Genomic DNA, 25,063 nt, shown 5'->3' with positions numbered 1-25,063 from the left:
CTACCGCCATTTTTGAGTAGGGCTAATGCAAGATGTTTGGTGTCAGAGTCCATAGCTCTGTTTAGCCGTATTTCTGATAACGAGAGTATGATAGACTGTGTCTTCACAAGAAATGATATTTTTTCAAGTTGCGCAGTAATTCCCTGTGTAGCTCATCGCCCTTATCCAAGATGGCTGAGACAGAGTCAGTATCCGCTCTAGCTGCCGGAAATGTATGCGCCTCTATGGTCCAAAAGGCTCTTTCGCCGTGCGTTTCTGACGACTTCCGGCGGCTCCTCTCGCGGGGATTGGCTGTTGGCGGCGTTGCGGCTAAGCTCGTGTGCGGCGGCGGTGTCGGCAGCGGCTGCAGCGAGAGAGTTTGGCGCGATGGTGAGAAAGGCCTCAGCGGCTCCCCGATTCCCCGGCCTTTGGGGAGATCCCAACCCTATACATCTTTTCCCCACCCCATCCAGGTCGAGCGTGCAGCTCCCTGGCCCACCAGTTTGTGACTGGAGCCTTCCCCTTCCCGCCGCGGACACGCTTGGCCTGGCACTAGGCCCCGGAGCCCGGGTCCGCCCTGCGTTTGCGCGCCCGCCTGCGGGCTCCGGCGAGCCGTGCGGTGTGGAGGATGCGCTTTGTCCCAGTTGCTCCTTGGTAGAGGCAGGCGTGGGGATGCTGCTCTTTCCCTCCATACTCCCTGGCCCAGTGTGGGAACAATGGCCGAGGGATGTCTGACAAACCTGTCCCCAGAGCTGACAGATTGAGTGTACTACACCCAGCGTGTGGGCCGGGAGGGATCGTCTTTGCTTTGTGTGTGCTTTCTCAACTCCTCTCTTTTGCTTTTCTGTGCTCTGCCTTTAAATACACAAGTAACGCATTTTTCTCTTTTTCAAGACCCCAGATGCCTGATCTGGCCTTTCTCCCAGCCCTCAGTCTTCTTCGTACTCATTCTCTTGGGACTGAAAGCGAAGAAGATAGGCTTAGCTGAGGGTTCCAGGTTCCTTCAGATCTGATCGGGGTGGTAGTGGAGCGAGTGGGTATTTTGTTTGCATTTTTTATTATATTACACCAAAAAGGAGATGGTCCTCAGGGATCATGAGGAATCATGGCTACTTCCACACTTCAGCTTTCGTTTTCTGATTGCTGCAGTTACTGTTAACAAGTTACACAGCTGTTGTTAGCACGGAACTTTTTGAGGTTGTACTTTTCTGAATTGAGACGTTTCAGTGTTTGATCAAGCATGGTTTCCCAGAGAACCACCAGGAATTAAGAGACTGGGTTTCCAGTTCTTCTTTTGTCGTAACTAACAAAGTGACCTTGGACAAGTGTGTTCATCTCTGAGTTTCCTTCTTTCCCTGCCTTTTATGTCACTATTTGGTATTGTTATAATGCTTAAAATCTCAGGAAGTGACTGCAATTAATAACCCATTCTTATTGGGCAAATATCAGTGATAATTCCTTCTCGATCCAAGTAGCATTAAAAATTAGAATTTGTGTATAAAACAAATAATTATTGGTTCAATGGTCTTTTTTTTTTTTTAAGATTTTATTTATTTATTTATTTGACAGACAGATCACAAGTAGGCAGAGAGAGGGGGGAAGCAGGCTTCCTGTTGAGCAGAGAGCCCAATGTGGGGCTCCTTGTGGGGCTCGATCCCTGGACCCTGAGACCATGACCCAAGCTGAAGGCAGAGGATTTAACTCACTGAGTCACCCAGGCACCCCTGGTTCAATGGTCTTAAATACCGTTGGCTTTATTAAAAATAAAAACTTTAGGTGCAGGGGTTTTTTTTTTTTTTTTGGTTTTTATTGTTTTGTTTTGTTTTGGTAGTTTGGGAGAAGCATTTGAAGCTATGGGCAAATCGTATGTATTGTTTTGTAGCAGTAGAATGATTCTTAAGAGTTCATGTGTGTGAGACTTTTAAAAAGTTAGTAACGCAAGATTATTCATTAAAGTAAATTTATTTTAAAGTCAAGCAGAGAAAGTCAATTATCATATGGTTTCACTTATTTGTGGAGCATAACAAATAGCATGGAGGACAAGGGGAGATGGAGAGGAGAAGGGAGTTGAGGGAAATTGGAAGGGGAGGTGAACCATGAGAGACTATGGACTCTGAAAAACGATCTGAGAATTTTGAAGGGGTGGGGGGTAGGAGGTTGGGGGCACCAGGTGGTGGGTATTGTAGAGGGCACAGATTGCATGGAGCACTGGGTGTGGTGCAAAAATAATGAATACTGTTATGCTGAAAAAAATAAAAAATTAAAAACAAAAAAAAAAGTAAATTTATTTTAAAATATAATAAAATTAATTTTATTTTAAAATTTATTTTAAAAATAAAGCAAAACTTTATTTTGCTAAGGTAATTCTGTATACCTCTTCCTGATTTAGGTTTTGTAATTTTATTTTTCTATTGTGAGAAATTTAAATACATATGTATATGCTTGTATGTACTTATATTGTGCATATGTATTTGTTTTTTAATAAAACCAAATGGCTTTGAAAATAGCTCCAGAAAGAAGAAAGTGATCAAAACTGATTTGGGAAGTTTTATGATCTTAAAATGTTAATAAGAAAGCACTGCCACTTAAAAATAATAATTCGTTTTGGTTACAGATTTGTAAATTTAGTCATTTTTTTTTGTTCTTAGTAGTTTTTAATCCTCATCTTTGCGTGGTAAGTATTGATAATACTGAGCTTTGTCAGAGGTTCATTTTAAAACTAGATGTAAAAATTAGCGTAGTGAATAGCCATTTCCATATCTTTACTCTTTTAAGTAAATTAGTCCCTCAATTTGCATTAGAATGAGAACAAAATTAATATAGTAGCAACTGGTGTGGCTAATGTACAGAGCGAGAGCCATACTGCCGGAATGCTAGTGTGGTTTCTATAAATTTATTTTCTTCTCAACATGTGACCCCATCATAACTACTGTTTTTTGAGTAGGTGACTTAGAAAAAATGTGTGTAACAATCTAATAAAATGCTTTCTCTGGTTTATAATGCCTGTTTAACAAAGGCCTTGACTGATCAGGTCATTATAGGTGAAAATTACCCTTCATCTCTTGTCACCAATGTCTATTTTTATCTCACATCCTCTCAAACTTTTCATCAGGGGCGCCTGGTGGCTCAGTCGTTAAGCATCTGCCTTCAGCTCAGGTCATGATTCCAGTGTCCTGGGACTGAGCCCCACATTGGGTTCCCTGCTCCTCGGGAAGCCTGCTTCTCCCTCTCCCTCTGCTTGTATTCCCTCTCGCTGTCACTTTCTCTCTGTCAAATAAATAAATAAAATCTTTGGGGGGAAAAAAGGTTTTCATCAGAGTGAGTTGGTTCTTGATGGGGCGGGAGGAATATGAACAATTTCTTTGCTTTTTATATAGTGTTCAGAGTACTGGGTTTTTTTGATGCTTATTCAGAAACTCTAGGCCTCAACTATTCAGTTCCAATATCTTGATGCTTAAAAATTCTTATCACTTCAGAACAGTTTGGGGGACCTGCCATAAAGGATTTCTGGGACGCCCAAAAAGTAAAAGAGAAAAATATGAATAGTTGGAGGATTGTGTTTACAGTGAGGTTGCATCATACTTGCATTTAATTAATTGACCTTACACACTTGGCAAAAGATTGGAAGGGGACATAATTTCAATAGACCAGTAGTTGGAGACATTTTTGGTTGTCACAGTCTTGTGCAGGAAGGAGCAGGGGGTTCAAGTACTACGGTATTTAGTGGGAATGAGCCAGGGATGCTTCTAAACATCCTGCAATGCACCGGACTCTGCCTCTGTAAGGGGAGCCCTTCAAGTGCAGAGATTGAGAAACTGTGAAATAGACCCACTAACAAAATGTGCCCCACACTGAGCATGATGAGGTGGAAGATGTTAAGTCTGTCTGCTGTTGGAGGCATATTCACAGTCATCACAGTGTGGTCATCTATTTCCTGTGATTCTAGTGTTTAAAAATATGTGATTTGGGGCGCCTGGGTGGCTCAGTGGGTTAAAGCCTCTGCCTTCGGCTCAGGTCACGATCCCAGGGTCCTGGGATTGAGCCCCATGTTGGGCTCTCTGCTCAGTGGGCCTGCTTCTTCCCCTCCCTCTGCCTGCTGCTCACCACTGCTGTGCTCTCTGTCGGATAAATGAATAAAATCTTTTTTTTTTTTTAATGTGGTTTTGAGACTCTTAAGGTGAGTCATCTACTGGGTGAATAGTTTAACGGTTTTTCTAGGGTAATGTTAACTCTATTAATTTTATACTGCCCATTTATCTTCTGCCTTCACGCTGTAGTCTAAGCCCTGGCTAAGAGGGCTCCACAACTCCACTGTTGTGCCAAGGTTGGAAAAAACAAATCAGATCCAGTGCTTACAGTCATAATAGTGTTTCTCCTTTTCTACTTTTATCAGCCTCCATCTGAGTTTTTATTTTTTTATTTTTATTTTTTTTAAAGATTTTATTAATTTATTTGACAGAGAGAGATCATAAGTAGGCAGAGAGGCAGGCAGAGAGAGAGGGGAGGAAGCAGGCTCCCCGCCAAGCAGAGAGCCCAATGCGGGGCTCGATCCCAGGACCCTGGGATCATGACCTGAGCCGAAAGCAGAGGCTTTAACCCACTGAGCCACCCAGGCACCCCCATCTGAGTTTTTATTAAGAGACTTAATAAGGCTAGAGATAGAAAGTGACCAGTAGAGATAGAAAACTAAGTGCGTTTATGATCTGGTTGGGGAGAATGATAGGAAAGAAAAAAACAGTACAGCGTAGTTTATGCTGAATGCTTACATGCAGTAGGTCCAGCAGTTGGAGAAAGCAGCCTTTAAGGACTTGGAGACCTTACAGAGAAGAGACCTTAGGAAGAAGCTGGCAGTCCACCTTCTGACACCACGCTTGCAAACAAAGGCATAAATGTAGGACGAGCACCCTAATTAATAATGTTTTAATAACCAATGGTCATTGTGTCATGGCTGAGGATTTTACATCATACTATGAATTTCTCAAATATGAGTTGGAAATTTATGTTGAAATCACTTTTCCCCCTGCAGTCTCACACCATTTTGCTGGTACAGCCTACCAAGAGGCCAGAAGGCAGAACTTACGCTGACTATGAATCTGTGAATGAATGCATGGAGGGTGAGTTTAAACACTAATCAAGAGTTTTTATTTTTGTTTTCCTGACATTCACATTAGAACATGTCTCATTTAGGAACTGGGCTTGTTTTTTCTCCAGACTTCTTGAATTATTAATTTGAACAGGGAAGGAAGATATTAAGGACCTTATTTGTTGAATGTTCAAGCATTGATTATATATATTATCTTTCTGCTGCAAATATTTTTTTATCCAGCTCATGATTACAATGAACGACTTTCTTTCTTTCTTTTTTTTTAACAATGAATGACTTTCTGAAGCCTCCCTTTGTTATGTTAATATACCATTGTTTATCATGATATGTAAATATCTTATCAGTTACTCCTTATGTATTGTGGTTAAACTCAAACACTAGAGAGTTGTTAAGACAGGCTCTAGGGATATCTTCAGAACCTATTAGTCTGGTCATTGAGCAAATAAACATTAAAAGCTATTGAGGTTTGGTTATACTCCATCAGAGTGTTAGAAACTAAAAATTAGCTCAGAGAATAAAAGCAAATGGAACCAAGTAAGTATAATTTATTGTGCATTTGATAAGCTGACACCACCCTGAAGGGAACTATTAGCCCTTAACGTTTCTTTACTCAGTAAACTATTAGATGAGAGGGTATAGATTGGATCATCACAAATTGGATTCATCCTTACATTTAATCATCATATCAAGTAAACCAGTTGTGCACATTCTGCACCCTTTTTTAGCAAGGTGTCCATTATTTATTTCTTCCTACAAAGCTTTTATATTCTCTGTTTTTGCTGCTGGGCATGCCTCTGAATTTGTTGATTATCCAAAACTAACTGGGTTAGCCTTAAAATCTGTCCTTATAAAGCCAACAATGGGTAGATCCGTGGGAAAAAAAAACTAGTAGTAATTAGAGACATCTTCTAGGTAGTTGGCACCATGCCTTCCTGATTGCAGATTCTCTTAATTTTATTTTTTTTTTATTTTTTTTTTTATTTTTTTTTTTTTAAAGATTTTATTTATTTGTCAGAGAGAGAGGGAGAGAGAGCAAGCACAGGCAGACAGAATGGCAGGCAGAGGCAGAGGGAGAAGCAGGCTCCTGCTGAGCAAGGAGCCCGATGCGGGACTCGATCCCAGGACGCTGGAATCATGACCTGAGCCGAAGGCAGCTGCTTAACCAACTGAGCCACCCAGGCGTCCCAGATTCTCTTAATTTTAAAAGAAGAGCAGCTCTTATTCTTCCTTCCATTTCAGGACCCTTTCTCTGCTGACCATTATGGTGGACTTTGTGCACATGCTGCCTTGGCACATTAGGGCCTTAACTGTATTACCATGTCTTCGCTTCTGCAGTACCCTGCCAACCTATGCTGATTTTAGTGAAGCCTATTTTTTTCTTTTTAATTAATGCACTTTATTTCTAGAGCAGTTTAAGATTTACAGAAGAAAACAGAAAATACAAAGTTCCCATGTACTTCCTTTCCCCACCTCCACAGTTTCCCCCATTAATAAGACCTTGGTGTGGTATGTTTGTTACAGTTGATAAACCCAATATTTTTTTAAAGGATTATTTATTTGAGAGAGAGCATGCAAGCACAAGCAGCGGGTGGGGCAGAGGGAGAAGCGGACAACCTGCTGAGCAGGGAGCCGGACATGGGGCTTGATTCCAGGACCCTGAGATCATGACCTGAGCCAAAGGCAGATGCTTAACCAACTGAGTCACCCAGGTGCCCCATGAACCCAGTATGGATACAGTGACTAAAGTCTATTATTATTACTAACTAAAGTCTACTATTAACTAAAGTCTGTTACTATTAACTAAAGCTCATTCTTAATGTTGTACAGTTCTTTGGGTTTGACCAAATGCATAACATATACCTATTGGTACAGTATCATACAGAACAATTTTCAGTTACCCTAAAAATCCCTGTGCTTAATCTGTTCATCCCTCCTCCCCAGTTCACCCTTTGCCTCCGCCAACTGTTGGTCTTACTATCACCTCCTTAGTTTTGCCTTTTCCAGAATGTCATAGAATTGGAATCATTACCGCATGTATCCCCTTTCACACTGGCTTATTTCCCTCAGCAGTGTGCATTTGAGGTTCTTCCATGTCTTTTTAAATTAATAGATTAGTTTCTTTCCAGTAGTTGTAAGTTTATAGGAAAATTGAAAAGTACAAAGAATTCCATCACACCCTTTCTTCTCTACCTTGTCCTTCCAGTTTCCCCGACCACTTACCTCCTGTTTCACTGTGGTACATTAGTTACAATTGTAGAACCAGTACTGATACGTTATTATTGACTAAAAGGCCATAGTTTACATTAGTATCCAGCCTTTGCTTCAGACATTTTATGGGTTTTGGCTTATATAATCACAGGTATCTATCATTTACTGACCTAAAAATCTCTAGTGCTTCACCTGTTCCTTCCCCTAAACTTCTGGCAGCCACTGATCTGTTTAATGTCTCCGTAGCATCACCACCTGTCCAGAATGCCGTGTAGTTGAAGTTCTACAGTGTATAGCTTTTTCAAGTTGGCTTTTTCACAAAATAGTGGTTTTTTGTTTGTTTTTAAAGAATTAATTAATTAATTAGAGCACAAGCCAGGGGAGGGGCAGAGGGAGACAGACAAGCAGACTCCCCGCTGAACAAGGATTCTCAGGGCCCTGAGACCATGATCTGAGCCGAAGTCACACATTTAACCAGTGGAGCCACCCAGGTGCCCCCAAGAGAGTGTACTTTTAAGAATCTTCAGTATCTTTTGATGGCCTGAAAGCTCTTTTCTTTTTATTGCTGAGTGATCCATCATTTGGAAATACCACAGTTTGGTTATCCATTTACCTACTGAAGGACATAGTGATTGCTTCTGGTATTGGCAGTTATGATAAAGCTGCTACAAACATTTGAGTACAGGTTTCTGTGTGGACCTATTTTCAGCCCCTTTGGGTAAATACTGAGGAATGTGATTGTTGCATCATATGGTAAGATTGTGTTTAACTTTGTAAAAAGCTGACAAACTGTCTTCAGATGTGGCTGTACCATGCTGCATCCTCACCAGCTTCCTCACCCTCACCAATGGGAATGAGAATCCCCATTGCTCCACATCCTTCGCAGCATTTGGTGCTGTCATTGTTTCGGATATCTGTCATTCTAATAGGTAGATAGTGATACCTCGTTTTAATTTGTAGTTTTCTAACGACATGATGTTGAGTATCTTTTCATCATGCTTATTTGCCATCTGTTTATCTTCCTTGGTGAGCTATCTGTTCAGATCCCTTGCCCACTTTTTAATTGAGGTGTTAGTTTTTTTTGATTGATGAGTTTTATGAGTTCTTTGTATATTTTGGATGCTAGTCCTATATCAGATGTATGTTTTGCAGAGATTTTCTCTCAGTCTGTGGCTTTTCTTTTCACTTTCTTAATAGTGCCCTTTGAAGCACAAAAGGTTTAAATTTTGATGAACTTCAATTTATTTTTTTTCTTCTAATGATTTTGGTGCCATATCTGAGAATCCATTGCCTTGTTCAAAGTCATGAAAATCTGTGCCTGTATTTTCTTTCAGGATTGTTATAGTTTGGGCTCTTACAGTTAAGTCTCTGGGCCATTTATGATGTGAAGTGTGGGCCCAACTTTATTCTTTTGCATGTGACTCTCCAGCTGTCATAGCACCATTTGTTGAAAAGACTGTTCTTTCTTTTCAAGTTTTGTCTTTGTATCCTGGTCAAAAAGCAATTGACTGGGGCACCTGCGTGGCTCAGTGGGTTAAATAAAGCCTCTGCCTTCTGCTCAGGTCATGATCCCAGAGTCCTGGGTTCTAGCCCCATGTCGGGCTCTCTGCTCAGCAGGGAGCCTGCTTCCCCCTGTCTCTCTCTGCCTACTTGTGATCTCTGTCTGTCAAATAAATAAATAAAATCTTTAAAAAAAAAAAAAAAGAAATTGACTATAAATGTGAGGGTTTATTTGCTAACCCTTTTTTCTTTTCCATTGATCTATATACCCATACTTAATGTAGAAGCAGTACTATACCCTTTGTTACTGTAGTTTCATAGTAAGTTTTGGAATTGGTAATTGTGAGTCTTCCATCTTTGTTCTTTTTCAAGATCCTTTGGGTTATCCTGGGCTTCTTGTATTTTCATATCAAATTTAAGATCAGCTTGTCAATTTCCGCAAAACTGGGTTGGATTTTGATAGAGATTACATTGAATTTATAGATCATTTTGGAGGTCATTACCATCTTCTTTTTTTTTTTTTTTTTTTTTTTTTAAGATTTATTTATTTATTAGAGAGCATGAGTGGTGGTGGGGAGCAGATTCCTTGCTGAACCAGGAGACTGATGAGGGGCTCAGATCTCAAAACCCAGAGATCGTGTCCTGAGCCGAAATCAAGAGTTGGATGCTTAACTGACCCACCCAGGTGTCCCTGTGGAGCATTACCATCTTAATATTAAGTCTCATGATCCATGAATACTAGATCTTCAAATACTTGAAATCTTTACTTTCAGTGACATTTTGTAGTTTTCAGTGTATGTTCTATGCTTTTTTCATTAAATTTATTCCAAAGAATTTTATTTTATTTCAAGATTTTATTTATTTGACACACAGAGAAACAGATTACAAGTAGGCAGAACAGCAGGCAGAGAGAGAGGGGAGAAGCAGGCTTCCTGCTGAGCAGGGAGCCTGATGCGGGGATTGATCCCAGGACCCTGAGATTATGACCTAGGCCGAAGGCAGAGGCTTAACCTACTGAGCCACCCAGGCGCCCCCCCCCCCCGCCAAAGAATTTTATTTTTTGATGCTGTTGTACATGGAGCTTTTTTCTTTTTTCTTTTTATTTTTTTTTTAAGATTTTATTTATTTATTTGACAGAGATCACAAGCAGGCAGAGAGAGAGAAAGGGAAGCAGGCTGGATATAAAAAGTGGAGAGTTAGAGTGTCATGAAGCAGCACTGATTTAATGACTAGAGGTAAAAGGAACAAACAGGTGTTTGAACAAAGTCTGACATTCTTAACACATTTTATTACATTGGTTGGAATGCTCTAAATCCATGAAAGCCTTTGAGAAAATCTTCAATTCCCAACCCTTTAAAAAAGTGTGTTGAGCTCCGTGCCCCCCCCAACCCCGAAAAAGAGAAAAAGAAAAAGAAGAAAAAAAAGAGAATTAATGATCTGGACAGTTATATAACAGCATGCCTTAGTTCCTCTCATATCCCCAACTGCTATCTGTGATGAAGAATTCTCAGAAAGCAGATGTTTTAAAAATTCATATACAATCTCACCAGTGTAAAAAACCATAACAACACTGATCTGGTGCCTCAGCTCACTCCTTGCTGACCATTTTTTAAAATTCCTAAGGTGTAGTTATACATTTCACATGCGTTTGTGAGATATATAAACATTATGTTTATATCCCACATGAGTCAAGCTGAAGGTTTCCTAAATACTGTGTGGCACTAGAAACTTCATGTTGTATCAAGTCAGTATTAGTCAGTATTAGTCCGTATTAGTATTAAGCGAATGGATTCTACAATGAAATACCATAGACATTTACTGAAAACCAATATGAAAGTCTGGCCCAGGAAGACCAGAGCAGAAATATGCCATTTTCTTGATTTAAGATGGTCAAGTGGTTTTTTTGTGTGTTTTTTGTTTTGTTTTGTTTTTAAAAAGGCTCTACACACTGTTTGAGACAAGTATGTATAAGAAGCTTTTCTGTGTGTGCTGACTTTATCATGACAACTCTAGCTGATTCTTTATGAGGGATTAGGGATACACACCTTCAGCAGTGCACAAGAGAAATAAACTCTGGAAAAGGCAATTTCCTGGGTTTCGAAGGACCGTATTCTGGGAAGTACTTCAGAGGAATGGACAGTAATTCCAGGATTATAGCCAGGAAGGACTGGAAGACTTCAGGAGATGCTTCAGCTTCTTCTAGATTTTGAGTGTTGAATAAGCCACTGAAGTGTGAATCTGTATTATCCTTTTCTTTCTTTTTTTTTTTTTAAAGATTTTATTTATTTATTTGACAGAGATCACAAGTAGACAGAGAGGCAGGCAGAGAGAGAGAGGGAAGCAGGCTTCCCGCTGAGCAGAGAGCCCGACGCGGGACTCGATCCCAAGACCCTGAGATCACGACCTGAGCCAAAGGCAGCGGCCCAACCCACTGAGCCACCCAGGCGCCCCGTGTATTATCCTTTTCTTTGCAAGAAATTGAATAGCAGCAAATTTCTCTATCCTGAATAGCAGACAGGTTCATTTTTTTCAGTTAGCTGTTTCTCATCCAAGGCATTAGGAAGATCTCTCTTGTTTTCCAAGTACTAGCACCGGAATTCCTTGTAATTGTGGTTTATCGAGAAGATTATGTAGTTCATTTCGAGAGGCTTCTATCTTTTCACGATCAGCAGCATCTGTCATATAAACAATGGCATTGACTCCTCTGCATTACCGTTCCCACATGCTCCGGAATCGGGATTGTCCTCCTATGTCCCAAATCTTTATTGTGATGTTACTTTTAGTTACTTTCTTCATGTTAAAGCCCACTCTGGGTACCATATCTTCGCTGAACTGACCTGACGCGATGACATTGACGGACGAAGGTGGTTTTGCCCAAGTACTGTAGCCCCACCAGCATCAGCTCCATCTCCTCTTTCCAGCAGAGTGAGCGAAACCAGCCCAGCAGGCAGGAGTTGAGCGCCAACATGATGGCTGCCGGGAGGGCAGGAGGACAGCAGCAGCGATGGCTCCCACATGAGCGGGCCGAGGCGCACCACTGGCGGACACCCATTTTGCTGATTTTTATTTCCTTTCTACTTCAACCTTTCTGTTCAGTAACTCATGAGTGATCTCTCGGATCACAGTGTGGTGTGCCAGTACCAGTCAAAAACCCTAACTCGAGAGCTTTTCATAGATCTTTAGTTGAATATTACTTCTTTTTTTTTTTTTTTAAGATTTTATTTATTTATTTGTTTGTTTGTTTGTTTGTTTGACACAGAGAGAGCACAAGAAGGCAGAGAGGTAGGCAGAGGGGGAGGGAGAAGCACGCTCCCTGCCGAGCAGAGAGCCCGATGTGGGGCTCAATCCCAGGACCCTGGGATCATGACCCGAGCTGAAGGCAGAGGCTCAACCCACTGAGCCACCCAGGCGCCCCATACTTTTTTTTTTATAATATTACTTTCTGTTGGGAAATTTACTAAGTCAGTTTATAGGTACATGAAAGACCTGAGTGTAAAGGATAAGACATGTTTTCCCAGATGACATTTATTCGATTGTTCATTCATCATAGTGGTATTAAAAGCATTTGTTAGTGGGAATTGATGAAAAGGTTATTTTTCCATTGTGTGGGAACAAGAGTATGTCACTGAATAAAAATTAAATAATGTCCTCTTTAGATAATTAATGTGTGTTTGCTATCAGTGACTTCGTTCATTTTATTGTTTTTTTATGATTTATATTTGAGTACTTACATGCACTTACACGTGCTAATAATGCTTTTATATGCACCGTTTTGCAAAACCTTCACCATAGCTCCATCAAGAATATTGTTATCCTCACCATTTGACAAGTAGGGTTCTGGGGACGGAGTTGTTAGTAAAGGACAGAGCTAGAATTCAAGTCTTTGAATCCAGAGTCCCGTCTCTTAAGTAAAGTACTCTTAACATAATCTCTTCCTGGGTGCCAGTTTTTTGTTCATTTGTTTTTGCATTGTATCAAAATTTGAAAGGATAGAAAAGCCTGTTTGTCATCCTTCATTCCCAAATGTGCTGTTTTTCTTTTATTCTGAGTCTTTAGGAATATTTATTTATTGAAAAACTTGGTAAGACCCACACTGTCATCACTTGTTTGAACTCTCATATGACAAGCCTTTAAAGTTCTTTTAGACCTAGTGGCTTGAAGTAATCATTTTATTTTATTATTAAGGCATAAAATACTGAACATTCTGGCAAATAGATAAAATTAAAAGAAATTTGCTAGTGCCAAACTAAAACGAAAGTGACCAACTTACTGTTCTTTTCCCAGCCTAACTTTTTTTTTTTTTTTTTTTTTAAGATTTCATTTATTTATTTACTTACTTACTTGTCAGAGAGAGAGAGAGTAAGCGTGTGCACAAGCAGGCAGAGAGGCAGGCAGAGGCGGAGAGAGAAGCAGTAAGCGAGGAGCCCGATGTGAAGCCCGATCCTGGGACCCTGGGATCATGACCTGAGCCGAAGGCAGTGGCTTAACCCACTGAGCCACCCAGGCGTCCCGCTCCCAGCCTAACTTTATAAAAATAAAGTATTGTGGAGGTCCCTGACTGGTTCAGTCAATGGAGCACGCGACTCTTGATCTCAGGGTTGTAGGCTCAAGCCCCACATTGGGTGTAGAGATTACTTTAGAAAGTTAAATCCTTAAAAAAAACACTATGGCATTGCTATATATATGTTATATATATGCTGTTCATATCTAAAGTTTATGGGTTGTAAGATCTTGTTTTTTCTCCTCTCGTAGGTGTTTGTAAAATGTATGAAGAACATCTGAAGAGAATGAATCCCAACAGCCCCTCTATCACATATGATATCAGTCAGTTGTTTGATTTTATTGACGATCTGGCAGACCTCAGCTGCCTTGTGTAAGTATTAGCCACCATATCTCTTAAGGTGGATTTTTCTGTTGTTCATCCAGCCGTTTGAGGGGATCTATGGTATTGTGTGGTCACTCTATGCCTGACACTGGTCTTTGCATTTTGACTACTATGTAGTGATATTTCATCTACATATGGCTGATAAGTTAATTTGGCAACATAAACCTTACAGGCGCAGGAGAAGCTTGAGAATTTTGCTAATTGATGGCAATTGGTACACAGAAAGGATGCTGAGAAGTTCAAAGTCCTGATCTTGGTTTCTTAAACTAAAGTCATTTGTTTTTTGGGGTGGGGTTTTTGGGGTTTTTTGTTTTGTTTTGGGTTTGGTTTGGTTTTAGTTTTTTTTGTTTTTTTGTTTGTTTGTTTTTCTCCCTCAAAGTCTTTGTCCTAAAGCAGTTGACTTTGGGTTAAAACTAAGATGATTCTGTTTTCATGACAAAGGAAAAATGAGAATACCTTATAATGAGATGATCTTTATACCTTATAATGAGGTGCTCAAATATTACATGCCAGATACTTCCTAGGAGCAAATATGTTTTTGAAATATATATGTCTTACTCACAGGCACTTCATGTGACTCCTGGATTATAGCTGGGGCCAGACCAGGACTTGCTGTTTCACCAGTGACTCCTGTTGAAAACTTGTATTTTGTTGGAATATTTGAGTTTTACTTAGCTAACTCAAAACATTCCAGTGATTCAGGTCTGGTCTTTAATGAAATATATTATTAAAGGGGTTTTTATTTATTGTTTTTTGTTTTTTAAGATTTTATTTATTTAAGAGAGAACATGAGTGACAGCACAACTGAGGGCGAGGGGCAAAGGAAGAGGGTCAAGCAGACGCCCCGCTGAACACAGAGTCCTACGCAGGACTTAGTCCCAGGACCCTGAGAACATGACCTGAGCTGAAGTCAGATGCTTAACCACCGCCCAGGCGCCCCAGTGTGAAAGCTTTATTGGGGCACCTAGTTGGCTTAGTCATTTAAGCATCTGACTCTTGATTTTTGTCTCAGGTCCTGGTCTCAGGGCCTCAGGATTGAGCCCTGCATTGCGCTCCGTGCTTAGTGTGGTGTCTGCTCCTCCCTCTCCCTCTGCTCCTCCGCCCCACTGTGCACTTCCCCCACCCCAAATAATTAAATCTTAAGTCTGTCCCACCCTGATACAGTTCTGAAAAAATTCTGTTCTTGTTTTAGTTCTTCTCCAGTATTGATATAAATATTGTAGTCTATTATACCATATCTTAGGTAGACTAGATTAACCCTTATTTAATTAGGAAGCACGAAAAAAGAATATTCAGAGAAAATTATTTAACTTTTTTGAATATTTCTCATTATAACAAAAGGAGATTAGTAAGCCCTTTATTTTATTTTGTTAAGCATTTTGTAAAACTAGAAGATTTATGCATTTTTAATAAACCAGATTCTGACCTTACTATTCAGGGGAAGAATATGATAATGGTATAAAATGTTCCTTCTTTTGAGTTTGTCTCTCATGCCAATAGTTGGAGCATAGATTCCTAGCTCAGTAGTTAAAAGTGAGGACTCTGGTTCAGGAGTGTTTTAAGCTTTCGCTGCCTGCCCAAATCACTGAGCTAGTAAGTTGCTTGTTCTTTGGTTTCCTCCTTTGTAAAAAGAAAGGGGAGGTAATGGTGTCTACTCGCAGGGCACCTAAGTGGCTCAGTTGGTTAAGCATCTGGTTTGGCTCAAGACATGACCCCAAGGTCCTGGGATGGAGCCCTGCATCAGGCTCCTAGCTCAGCAGGGAGTCTGCTTTCAGATAAATTTTAAAAAATAGTATCTACTCATAGGGCTGTAATAGGATTAAGTGAGTTGATTCAGATAAGTACTAATTATAAATTAGATATTTTGTTTTTCTAAAGTATCCCTAAGGTTGGTGGGTTTTTTAATTTTTAATTTTTTTTTAAGGCAAAGTGCATCTTTGTCTCTTGGATGCCATGTAGTGTTTCTACCACATGGTGCACATGCCTTTGAGACACTGAACTGATTTGTATTTGTACAATCTCTGGTTACTTATGGTCTGCTTTTTTATACTCTAGCCTTAGTTTTTTACCCCAAAAATGATTTTAATGCTTAACCAATCAGATTTCAGTGGTAGGTCACCTGGAAAGTTTGTACTGAGTCTTGTACAGATACCCTGAGTGGTTGGCTATTCATTGATAACATTGGCCTCAGGATGCCTGGAGTCCACTGGCGTCTCATTGCTGATGCCTCCAGTCCTGGCTCTCCTGACCCTCCTCTTCTGATTAGAACTATTCTGAAGCTTGTTATGTCTTCCAGCAATTCTGTACGAGCCTGTAGTATGGTTTACTTTAAAAAGCAAATCCTGGGGGCGCCTGGGTGGCTCAGTGGGTTAAGCCTCTGCCTTCGGCTCTGGTCATGATCTCGGGGTCTTGGGATCGAGCCCCGCATCAGGCTCTCTGCTTGTTGGGGAACCTGCTTCCTCCTCTCTCTCTGCCTGCCTCTCTGCCTACTTGTGATCTCTCTCTGTGTCAAATAAATAAAATCTTTTATTTATTTATAAATTAATTAATTAATTAATTAATTAAAAAAGCAAATCCTGAGGCACCTGGGTGGCTGTCAGTACACTTCTGTGTTCAGCTCAGGTCATGATCCTGGCGTCCTGGCATTGAGCCTGAGTTGGGCTCCCTGCTCAGTGGAGAGTCTGCTTCTCCCTCTCTGCTCCTTCCCTTGCTTGTGCACTCATGTGCGCACTCTCTTTCAAATAAATAAATAAACTCTTTTTTTTAAAAAAAGGGAAATCCTGAGGTATCTGTTAAAAGATTTCCTTAACACTTTATAGGGAAGAAGTCTTCATAGTAGTAACATGTTTTTTTTAAGATGTTTTAGTTAATTCTAAAGAAATTCAGCAAATCTCAAGTTTGTACCAGTGTTTGGTTTTTGTATTTTAATAATTAAGAAAACCATAAAAATAAAGAAACCATAGATAGGAGAAAGAACACACAGTTTCTGGTCATACTATGTCAAGAAGTAGATGTGTAACACATTGAGCATTTAACTTAAGGTTTCTAGACCTTGGTTTCTTTTTCTGCTGTAAATTTGTATTTGGTGGTCTAAAGTTCACATCACTTAAAATTCAACAGTGATGTGAGCGGCTCTTTTTATGTTTCATTAAGTTCATGTATAAACATGCCCACCTGTACCATCATGGGGCAGTTATAATTTAGGGTTTTAAAAACACAACAGTAGGGTGCTTGGATGGCTCAGTGGGTTAAGCCTTCTGCCTTTGGCTCAGGTCATGATCTCAGCGTCCTGGGATCGAGCCCCACATCGGGCTCTCTGCTCAGCGGGGAGCCTGCTTCCCCCCTCTCTCTGCCTGCTGCTCTGCCTACTTGTGTTCTCTCTCTCTCTCTTTCTCTCTCTCTCTCTCTCGCTCTCAAATAAATAAATAAATAAATAACTTTTAAAAATAAATAAATAAAAACACAACACAACAGTAATTGACTATTATAACTATTTCTACCTTTCTGTCTCTCAGTTACCGAGCTGATACCCAGACATACCAGCCCTATAACAAAGACTGGATTAAAGAGAAGATCTATGTGCTCCTTCGTCGGCAGGCTCAACAGGCCGGGAAATAGTTGAGTTGGAAGCAGTAGGGGGATGGGGGTGGGCTTGGAACACAGGTGTGTACAGCGTGCTGTAGTGGAAGTTTTGTATTATAGTAATCCTGTTTCCATTTTGGTATACTCCAGCCAGGATTGAATGTATTAGATGAAATGTGAGAATCTTGTTCAATCTGAAACCCCCTTTGCCCCCTTCCCTCCCACCTTTTTTTTTTTTTTTTTACTTAAACATTTTTATGATAATTTAGATGGAGGTTGTTTGTCAGTTAATGTTGGTTCCAATCCTTCAAACTGTTCATATCTGCTTCATAACATTCACTGTACTAACCCTTCTTCAGGTTGGGGTGGGGGGGGTGGTGACAGTTTAGTTATGTCCTCAAGATAAAGTCTTAGTGAAAAAAATGAATAAATGTTCTTTAGTTTATTTTCCCCTTGAGTGTTTTTTTTCTTGGTCTCTGAACATTGAATTTCCTTAGAAAGCATCCGTTTCAAAACCATTAGGCTGCCACACAAAGAATTTGGAGAAACCTTATATGTATGTGTTGAGTACATTTCACTGTGGTTTATGTGAAGCTAACAAGCTTTCCCCTCCTTTTTCCAGGCTAATAAGTGAGTCTTGATTGTAGCTCCAAGGTTTGTACTTGCTATTGATGCAAATGTTATGCAGGGTTTTTCTGGTGACATAGCGTGTCTGCAGCAGCAGCCAGGTTAGTTCTTAGTTTTGGTAATGTACTCTTTCTGGGAGGTTCTTGTGCCCTTCTCATAGTCTTCAGCAGTTAAACACTATTTACCACTCCTGTATGAAAGTGTGAGGGTGACGGAAAGACCAAAGAAAAGGTCAAGATAATCTTGCTTTTTTAATGGAAAGAGTGTTGATCTCATTGTGACTCGAACATACACTGTACTGTACCAGTCATCCCAAATGTGCCAACATTCCCCAATTCTGCTGTTCTCACAATTCACCAACAGTCAGTATCTTTACACACTCCCTAAGATTGGCATTTTCTTTGGAGGCTTTGTGATCGGCCTTCCCCATGTCCCTAGCCCTACTTCCATGTTAGAGCCTTAACTATTTTTCTTATTTTATGCAGAATGAAATTCTGAGTTCGTAGTTTTGTGTGCTCACTTTATCTGTAGATTAGTTTTTCTATTAAGAAATGTCATCACTGGGGCACCTGGGCGGCTCAGTAAGTTAAGCGGCTGCCTTTGACTCAGGTGCTGATCCCAGGGTCCTGGGATCGAACCTCCTGTTGGGCTCCTGCTTGGCAGGGAGTCTGCTTCTCCCTCTTCCTCTGCCTGCTGCTCTGCCTACTTGTGCTCTCTATCAAATAAATAAATAAAATCTTATTTAAAAAAATGTCATCACTGTACCAAAGGATCATTAAAATTAGGGTGCTTGGGGGACAGTGGGGTGGCTCAGTCATTAGGCCTCTGCCCCCAACTCAGGTCATGATCCCGGGGTCCCTGCTGAGCAGGAGCCTCCCTACTACTCCCTCTCCCACTTTGCCTGCCTGTGCTCCCTCTCTTGCCTGGTCTCTGTCAAATAAATAAAATCTTTTTTAAAAAATTAGGGTGCTTGACATGCCTGGGTGGTTCAGTCGGTTAAGTGTCTGCCTTTGCCTCATCACTGATCCCTGAAGTCTGGGGATCAAGCCCCACATCGGGCTCTCTGTTCAGCAAGGAGTCTGCCTCTCCCTCTCCCTCTCCCTCTGCTCCTCCTCCCTGCTTGTGCTCTCTCTCTCTCTCTCAAATAAAGTCTTCTAAAAAATAAAATTGAATTAAGGGGCATAACTTACTAAGTTACATATAGCTGTGGTTAATATTTCACTGTGAATCAGCCAAATTTTAAAGCTTAAATGTTCTCAGTAAAAAAGGAATAGATCCAACAGTAAGTCAGATTGTCTTGCTTTTCATTTGGTCTGTCCTGCCAATATAGTTTTATTTCTGTAACAGATGTGATCTTGGCTTCAGTTTTTGAAAAAAAACTAGAGCACATCTGGAGGGAATGGGACCCCTGGATACTCAGATACAATACAGTTTCTATTGAGCTTACAGAGGAAAATACTATTTTCTAAGGAAAGTGGAAAACATCTGAGTCCTAGATTTTGGGTGATGAGAGCAAAAGAGAGGGAAGCAGTATTTCGGATCATATTTTATAAGGCTTAAGAAAGAATAGGACTGGAGTAAATGTGGAAGTAGACATTTACGTCCAGAATCACACAGAAAAGGAACAGAAGGAGACTTTCACCGTGGAGGTGAAGTCTGATAAAACCTTCAGTGGTTTGGCCAAGCTATAGCCACCATTCCCCTCTTGTTAAGAGTTGGTATATTGATTGGCCTTTTCCTAACCACAAGGAATACAGGTCTGATTACTGTTCATACAATAATATTTCACACTACCACCTACAAGTGAAACCTACAGACAAATTACAAAATCCTTGATTCTCTTCATCTTATTTTATATATCTGAGCATTTCTAAGATACTTCTTGACAATGTTCCTTCTCTCAGCATTTTATCTAAAAGGTTAAAGGAGTGTAAAAGGGGGATTTTAACTCTCTCACTTCACTGGCAGTTCTTGGGTTAAAATATTTGCAGCACCTTACTAAATCCCTTGGGCGTTGCTTGGACAAGTTATGCATCTTACTCTTGTCATTTGCATTGGGAGTGCTGGGGCCTGTTTTCCTTCCAGCAGCAGACCAGACAGGCTTAGAAGGAGCGTGGGGCAGTTCTTAGTATGACATCAGCCTCATAACAGTTTGGCCCTTCCTTTATCAAACTTGTTTTTACTAATTTTTCAAAGATCAGAATGAGAATCGGCAAAAATAAATGAATTGTTAAATTTCATTACGTTTGTACAGATACATTTAGAAGAAAGATGATTAATTTGTGTGTTGGTGTAAAGCTCCTAACATTACCCCTTAGACACAGCATTTCCTACTTAGGAAACATTGACATACATCTTCTTTAATCCACACAGCAGCCCTTTGAAGTTGGAAATAATTGTTCCTCTATTAATGGTGAGAAAATAGGTTCAGATTGTTCAAGTCCCTCACCCAGATCACACAGCATAACCACAGAGATTTCACTAGCTGAAAAAGACATGGTCTTAACCTCAGATCTTGAGGTGAGTAGGGCCCCCCAAAACGAATAGCTGTGAGCTAAATAATGGATCCCTGCCTGTCAAAGGAAGCTTTTTAGATTCCTAAGACCTGAATAGATCTCATTTGTCACCCGTTTAATCAAAAGCATACAAGACATAAAACAGCTTGCCAGCCCAGCATTATGGAGTGTTTCTCTTCCATTGGCGCAGTCCCCATGGCAGTTCACACAGTAATCCAAGAAGTGTTCAACGCACACACACACAAATGATAGTTCAGGTGCCAGAGCTATGCCGGCCTAGAAGCCTCGTGTACAACAGGAGCCACTGTCTCTTGTCATAACACCATAGACTTAGCTTCTAGGTCACCAAGAGACCTGCCCCAGTTACAAGTCATTGCATTCAGGGAAGCACAAAGTTCTACCTTCCCATCAGGAATTTGTAGTTTTCACCCACTCTCAGCATAAGTGATCACAGGTCATTTTACCATCAGCGATCTTGTCTAGTAATATATTCCACCATATTTTTTTCTTAGGAACAGAGCTAGAAAGTTAGCCCAAGGTCAAACTTGGCCATAGGGCAGAAGTTTTGGTAAGCCTTCATCCACAGGTATTTGAGAAGTGTGAGAGGGCACATCTAGCTTAGTTTCACGCAGGAGGTAACATTTGAGCTGGACCTTGAAGAGTGGCTAAACTTGGAAAATAGGAAAATAGGACAGGAGAAATAACGAGGCAGTAAACACTGTAATGTTTGAGGAAGAGCAAGGAAGCCATCGTGGCCAGAATAAAGTAAGTATTTAGGTGAGCGGTGGTGTAAAGGCCAGGAAAGCTGGTAGGGGAATGCCTGGAACACGCAGCCACAGAGTTTAACTTTGTAGGCTGTGAATGATCTTTCAAGATTTTTAAAGCAAACCTGTCAAATCTGCATTAGGAGGATGAAATTCACTGCTCTGTGTAGATGAGATTGGAAAACTGGAGAACTTAATGTCCCAGAAGCCAAGTCAAGAGAATTTTTCAGTGAGACAGGTAAGATGAGGAATTGTGTAAAGGATTTGGATTTGGAATTTAGGCAGTTTTTTCAGGAGTGTAACATGAGGACAAAAACCAATTTGCCGTGAAGAGCCCAGGAAATAGGAACAGGCAGGGAAGGCAAAGTTAACTGAGAACTTGAAAGAAGTAAGTGGTGTTATGGAATGATGAGTTGGAAGGACAGATTTTTTTTTTTTTTTAATGTGTAAAAGCAATTTGTCCATGTATATAAGTAATGTGAGTAGAGGAAGGATCTACGATTTTAAAAGTTTATTATAAAATGTACATAATCATAGGTACAAGTATGATGTGGAAAGGCTAACTTTGAAAGTAATGTAACATTGGATGGCCATTATGCTTCAAAAACAACCTGCCAAGCTCCAGGTGGCACACGGAGGCAGGTGAGTGAGGGGCTAAGACAGAAGAAGGGGCTGAGAGATGGAAATCACAAAGACATTCAGGACAGAAGTTAAGAGAGGCTAGATGATGGTCTGAGGGGAATTTCAGTGATAGAAACCTGAGGAGATAATTTCTTAGTGATTCACTTTCCTGTCTCCCACACTACATAGTTCTCTACCTGGAAGCCTGATCTAAGAAGAGATATCTTACCTTTGAAGACAGTGGTAGTCCTTTCAGCTACATTTAGAGATTCTGTGTCAACTTACCTAGCACACTTCTTTTTTTTTACAATTACATGCTTTAACTAGATATTCAATTTGAGGCATGCTGTGAAGAACTTGGCTTAAAAGCCTCTTTGTGCCAAAGGTAATTTTCTTTATGCTTTTCAAGAGAGTGGGGAGAAGGCTAATGAGGACTGATTATATCACTTAACTGAGACAGGCCCTATGTCTTTGTCCACAGAAGTTTGAATTTAAGGTCTTTGGACTATAAGAGAAATGGAATAGATCATGGTTTTTTCCTTGGAAGCCCGAGGTTGGATGGGTTGCCATGGTGATGCTAACTCTACTTACTGGCATTTGTTGTAGATTACCTACTCTGTTCTAGGGCCCCCCAGGCTTGGCCAATTATATTGCCCCTCTAGTCTTTGAGAAAAAACGAGTATGTTTGAGTCTTAGTACCTGCTGTAGGGTGAACAATTTGAGGAGCATCTAACACTGGGCCACTTCTCCCCAGTGGCCGTGGGCATTCCAGAGATTGCTTTGTCCTTGACACTGACAGTGGGCCCAGATGCTTGTTGGAAGCATGGTCTCCACTTCCTTCCACCTGTAATGCAATTCCAGGAAGGATTACCATAAGGCCCTTCCAGTTTTTAAGCAAGTCCCCATAGGAGACTGCAGTTGTGAGGGAGGGCAGTTAGCCTCATACTCCCTTCAGAGGAGTGTTATGAAAGGATCTGAAGGTACAGGTACCGAAAGGCCACTGAGGGCCAATGCTCATTAGTATGAAGCCGTGATGCAACTCTTAGGGATCTCTCAAGGTAGGAAGTCTTGAATCTCCAGCATTTGGTGGCATCTCTGAGCCAGGTCCTCTCTGGATCTGTTCAAGTAGTTGGATTGAAAAATTATACCTTCCCTTCATGTAAGAGGCTAATGAGCTCTACTTAATAGAGTATTTGAGGCCTGTGTGCCCATATGTGAATAATCACTGGAATATTGCCCAGTAATCCCTGCAATTGACCAACCTAGATACTGGGGTTGTGCAGCTGGTATAAAGGATTGTGTATTACCCTTTGAATGGACCACCCAGCAGTGAGCTGCTGTTGGAGCTCAACATAACGCCTGTTGTCCTGAGAGTCTGTGGATAGCGAAGGATCACTCAGGCTCCTCCTCCCCCCACCATGGACAGCCTCCTCACTCCACCTGGGCTCTGACACCCCCCCACCTGGCCACCTTCTGCATAAGCATGTCCTCCCACTTAGCTTCTGACTTCCCATTCCATGCCATTCCATCATGGGCCTCTCTCCTCCTCACCATTAAGGTGATTTCACGTGGTAAACATTTATATGACTGGCTACTCCAATAGTGGTTGTGCTGTTTACGTCTCATTTTCAGTGTTTATCTTAATCCTCGGGACAATTGTAAAGCTTTACAATTATTATTATTTCAAAACAAACTTTTTTTGTTTTTAAGATTTTTATTTATTTATTTGACAGACAGAGATCACAGGTAGACAGAGAGGCAGGCAGAGAGAGAGGAAGGGAAGCAGGCTCCCTGCTGAGCAAAGAGCCCAATGTGGGGCTCGATCCCAGTACCCTGGGATCATGACCCAAGCTGAAGGCAAAGACTTTAACCCACTGAGCCACCCAGGTGCCTCTATTTCAAAACAAACTCTTAAGAATTTTGCGTATATTCAGCAAAGGAAACAGTCAACAAAATTAAAAGACAACTGACAGAATGGGAGAAGACATTCGCAAATGACATATCAGATAAAAGGGCTAGTATCCAAAATCTATAAAGAATTTATCAAACTCAACACCCAAAGAACAAATAATCCAATCAAGAATTGGGCAGAGGACATGAACAGACATTTCTGCAAAGAAGACATCCAGATGGCCAACAGACACATGAAAAAGTGCTCCACATCACTCGGCATTAGGGAAATACAAATCAAAACCACAGTGAGATACCACCTCACACCAGTCAGAATGGCTAAATTAACAACTCAGGAAACGATGGATGTTGGCAAGGATGTGGAGAAAGGGGAACACTCCTACCCTGTTGGTGGGGATGCAGGCTGGTGCAGCCACTCTGGAAAACAGCATGGAGTTTCCTCAAAAGGTTGAAATAGAGCTATACTATGACCCAGCAATCACACTACTGGATATTTACCCTAAAGATACAGATCTGAAGAGGCACGTGCACCCGAATGTTTATAGCAGCAATATCCACAATAGCCAAACTATGGAAAAGAACCTAGATGTCCACCAACAGATGAATGGATAAAGAAGATGTGGTATGTATACATAATGGAATACTATGCAGTCATCAAAAGAAATGAAATCTTGCCATTTGCAATGACATGGATGGAACTAGAAGGTATTATAATGAGCAAAATAAGTCAATCAGAGAAAGACAATGATCATATGATCTCCCTGATACGAGGAATTTAAGAGGCAGAGTGGGGGGTTTGGGGGATAGGGAAGGAAAAAATGAAACAAGATGGGATTGGGAGGGAGACAAACCATAAGAGACTCTTAATCTCAAAACAAACTGAGGGTTGCTGGGGGAAGGGAGGTCGGGAGAGGGTGGTGGGGTTATGGACATGGGGGGAGCTATGTGATATGGTGAGTGCTGTGAAGTGTATAAGCCTGACGATTCACAGACCTATACTCCGGGGGCAAATAATACATTATATGTTAATAAAAATAAAAAGATAATTTTATGCATATTTACATATATGTGTGTGTATATAACATGTTGTACTTTAAGTTTATTCTTCAGAAATATTTAAAACAATACTACCAGAAAGAAGTTGAGAAAAATTCACGTTACCATGAAGTCATCCCTGTACCTTCACAGAAGCCCAGGACACTTTGGCAGTCCAGGCACCAGCGGGTCAAAGAATGTCATTCACCTTCCAACACTTGTTGGCTGTCTAATGGGCTGTCTGTAGCCCTGAGAAACATCAGAAGGCCTGATAAAAATGCAAGGATCGCTGTCTTTTTTACCTTCTATATTAAACTCTTTCAAGAAATGT

The 25,063-nt window shown here is 40.8% G+C and overlaps 1 protein-coding gene and 1 pseudogene across 1 annotated transcript; one reads left to right on the top strand and one right to left on the bottom strand.

The window, feature by feature from the left end:
- Positions 1-195: 195 nt before the first annotated feature.
- ERH (ERH mRNA splicing and mitosis factor) lies at positions 196-17,701 on the top strand. Its single transcript, XM_047737018.1, has 4 exons — positions 196-369; positions 5,006-5,093; positions 13,544-13,664; positions 17,192-17,701. The coding sequence occupies exons 1-4, from the start codon at positions 211-213 to the stop codon at positions 17,292-17,294; spliced, it is 471 nt and encodes a 156-aa protein (XP_047592974.1). The 5' UTR covers positions 196-210; the 3' UTR covers positions 17,295-17,701.
- On the bottom strand, positions 9,988-11,771 carry LOC125103761 (ADP-ribosylation factor-like protein 8B; annotated as a pseudogene).
- Positions 17,702-25,063: the final 7,362 nt, after the last annotated feature.

This window comes from Lutra lutra, chromosome 7 (genome assembly GCF_902655055.1).
Source record: "Lutra lutra chromosome 7, mLutLut1.2, whole genome shotgun sequence".
Classification (NCBI taxonomy): Eukaryota; Metazoa; Chordata; class Mammalia; order Carnivora; family Mustelidae; genus Lutra; species Lutra lutra.
This window is presented reverse-complemented; position numbering and strand designations above follow the sequence as displayed.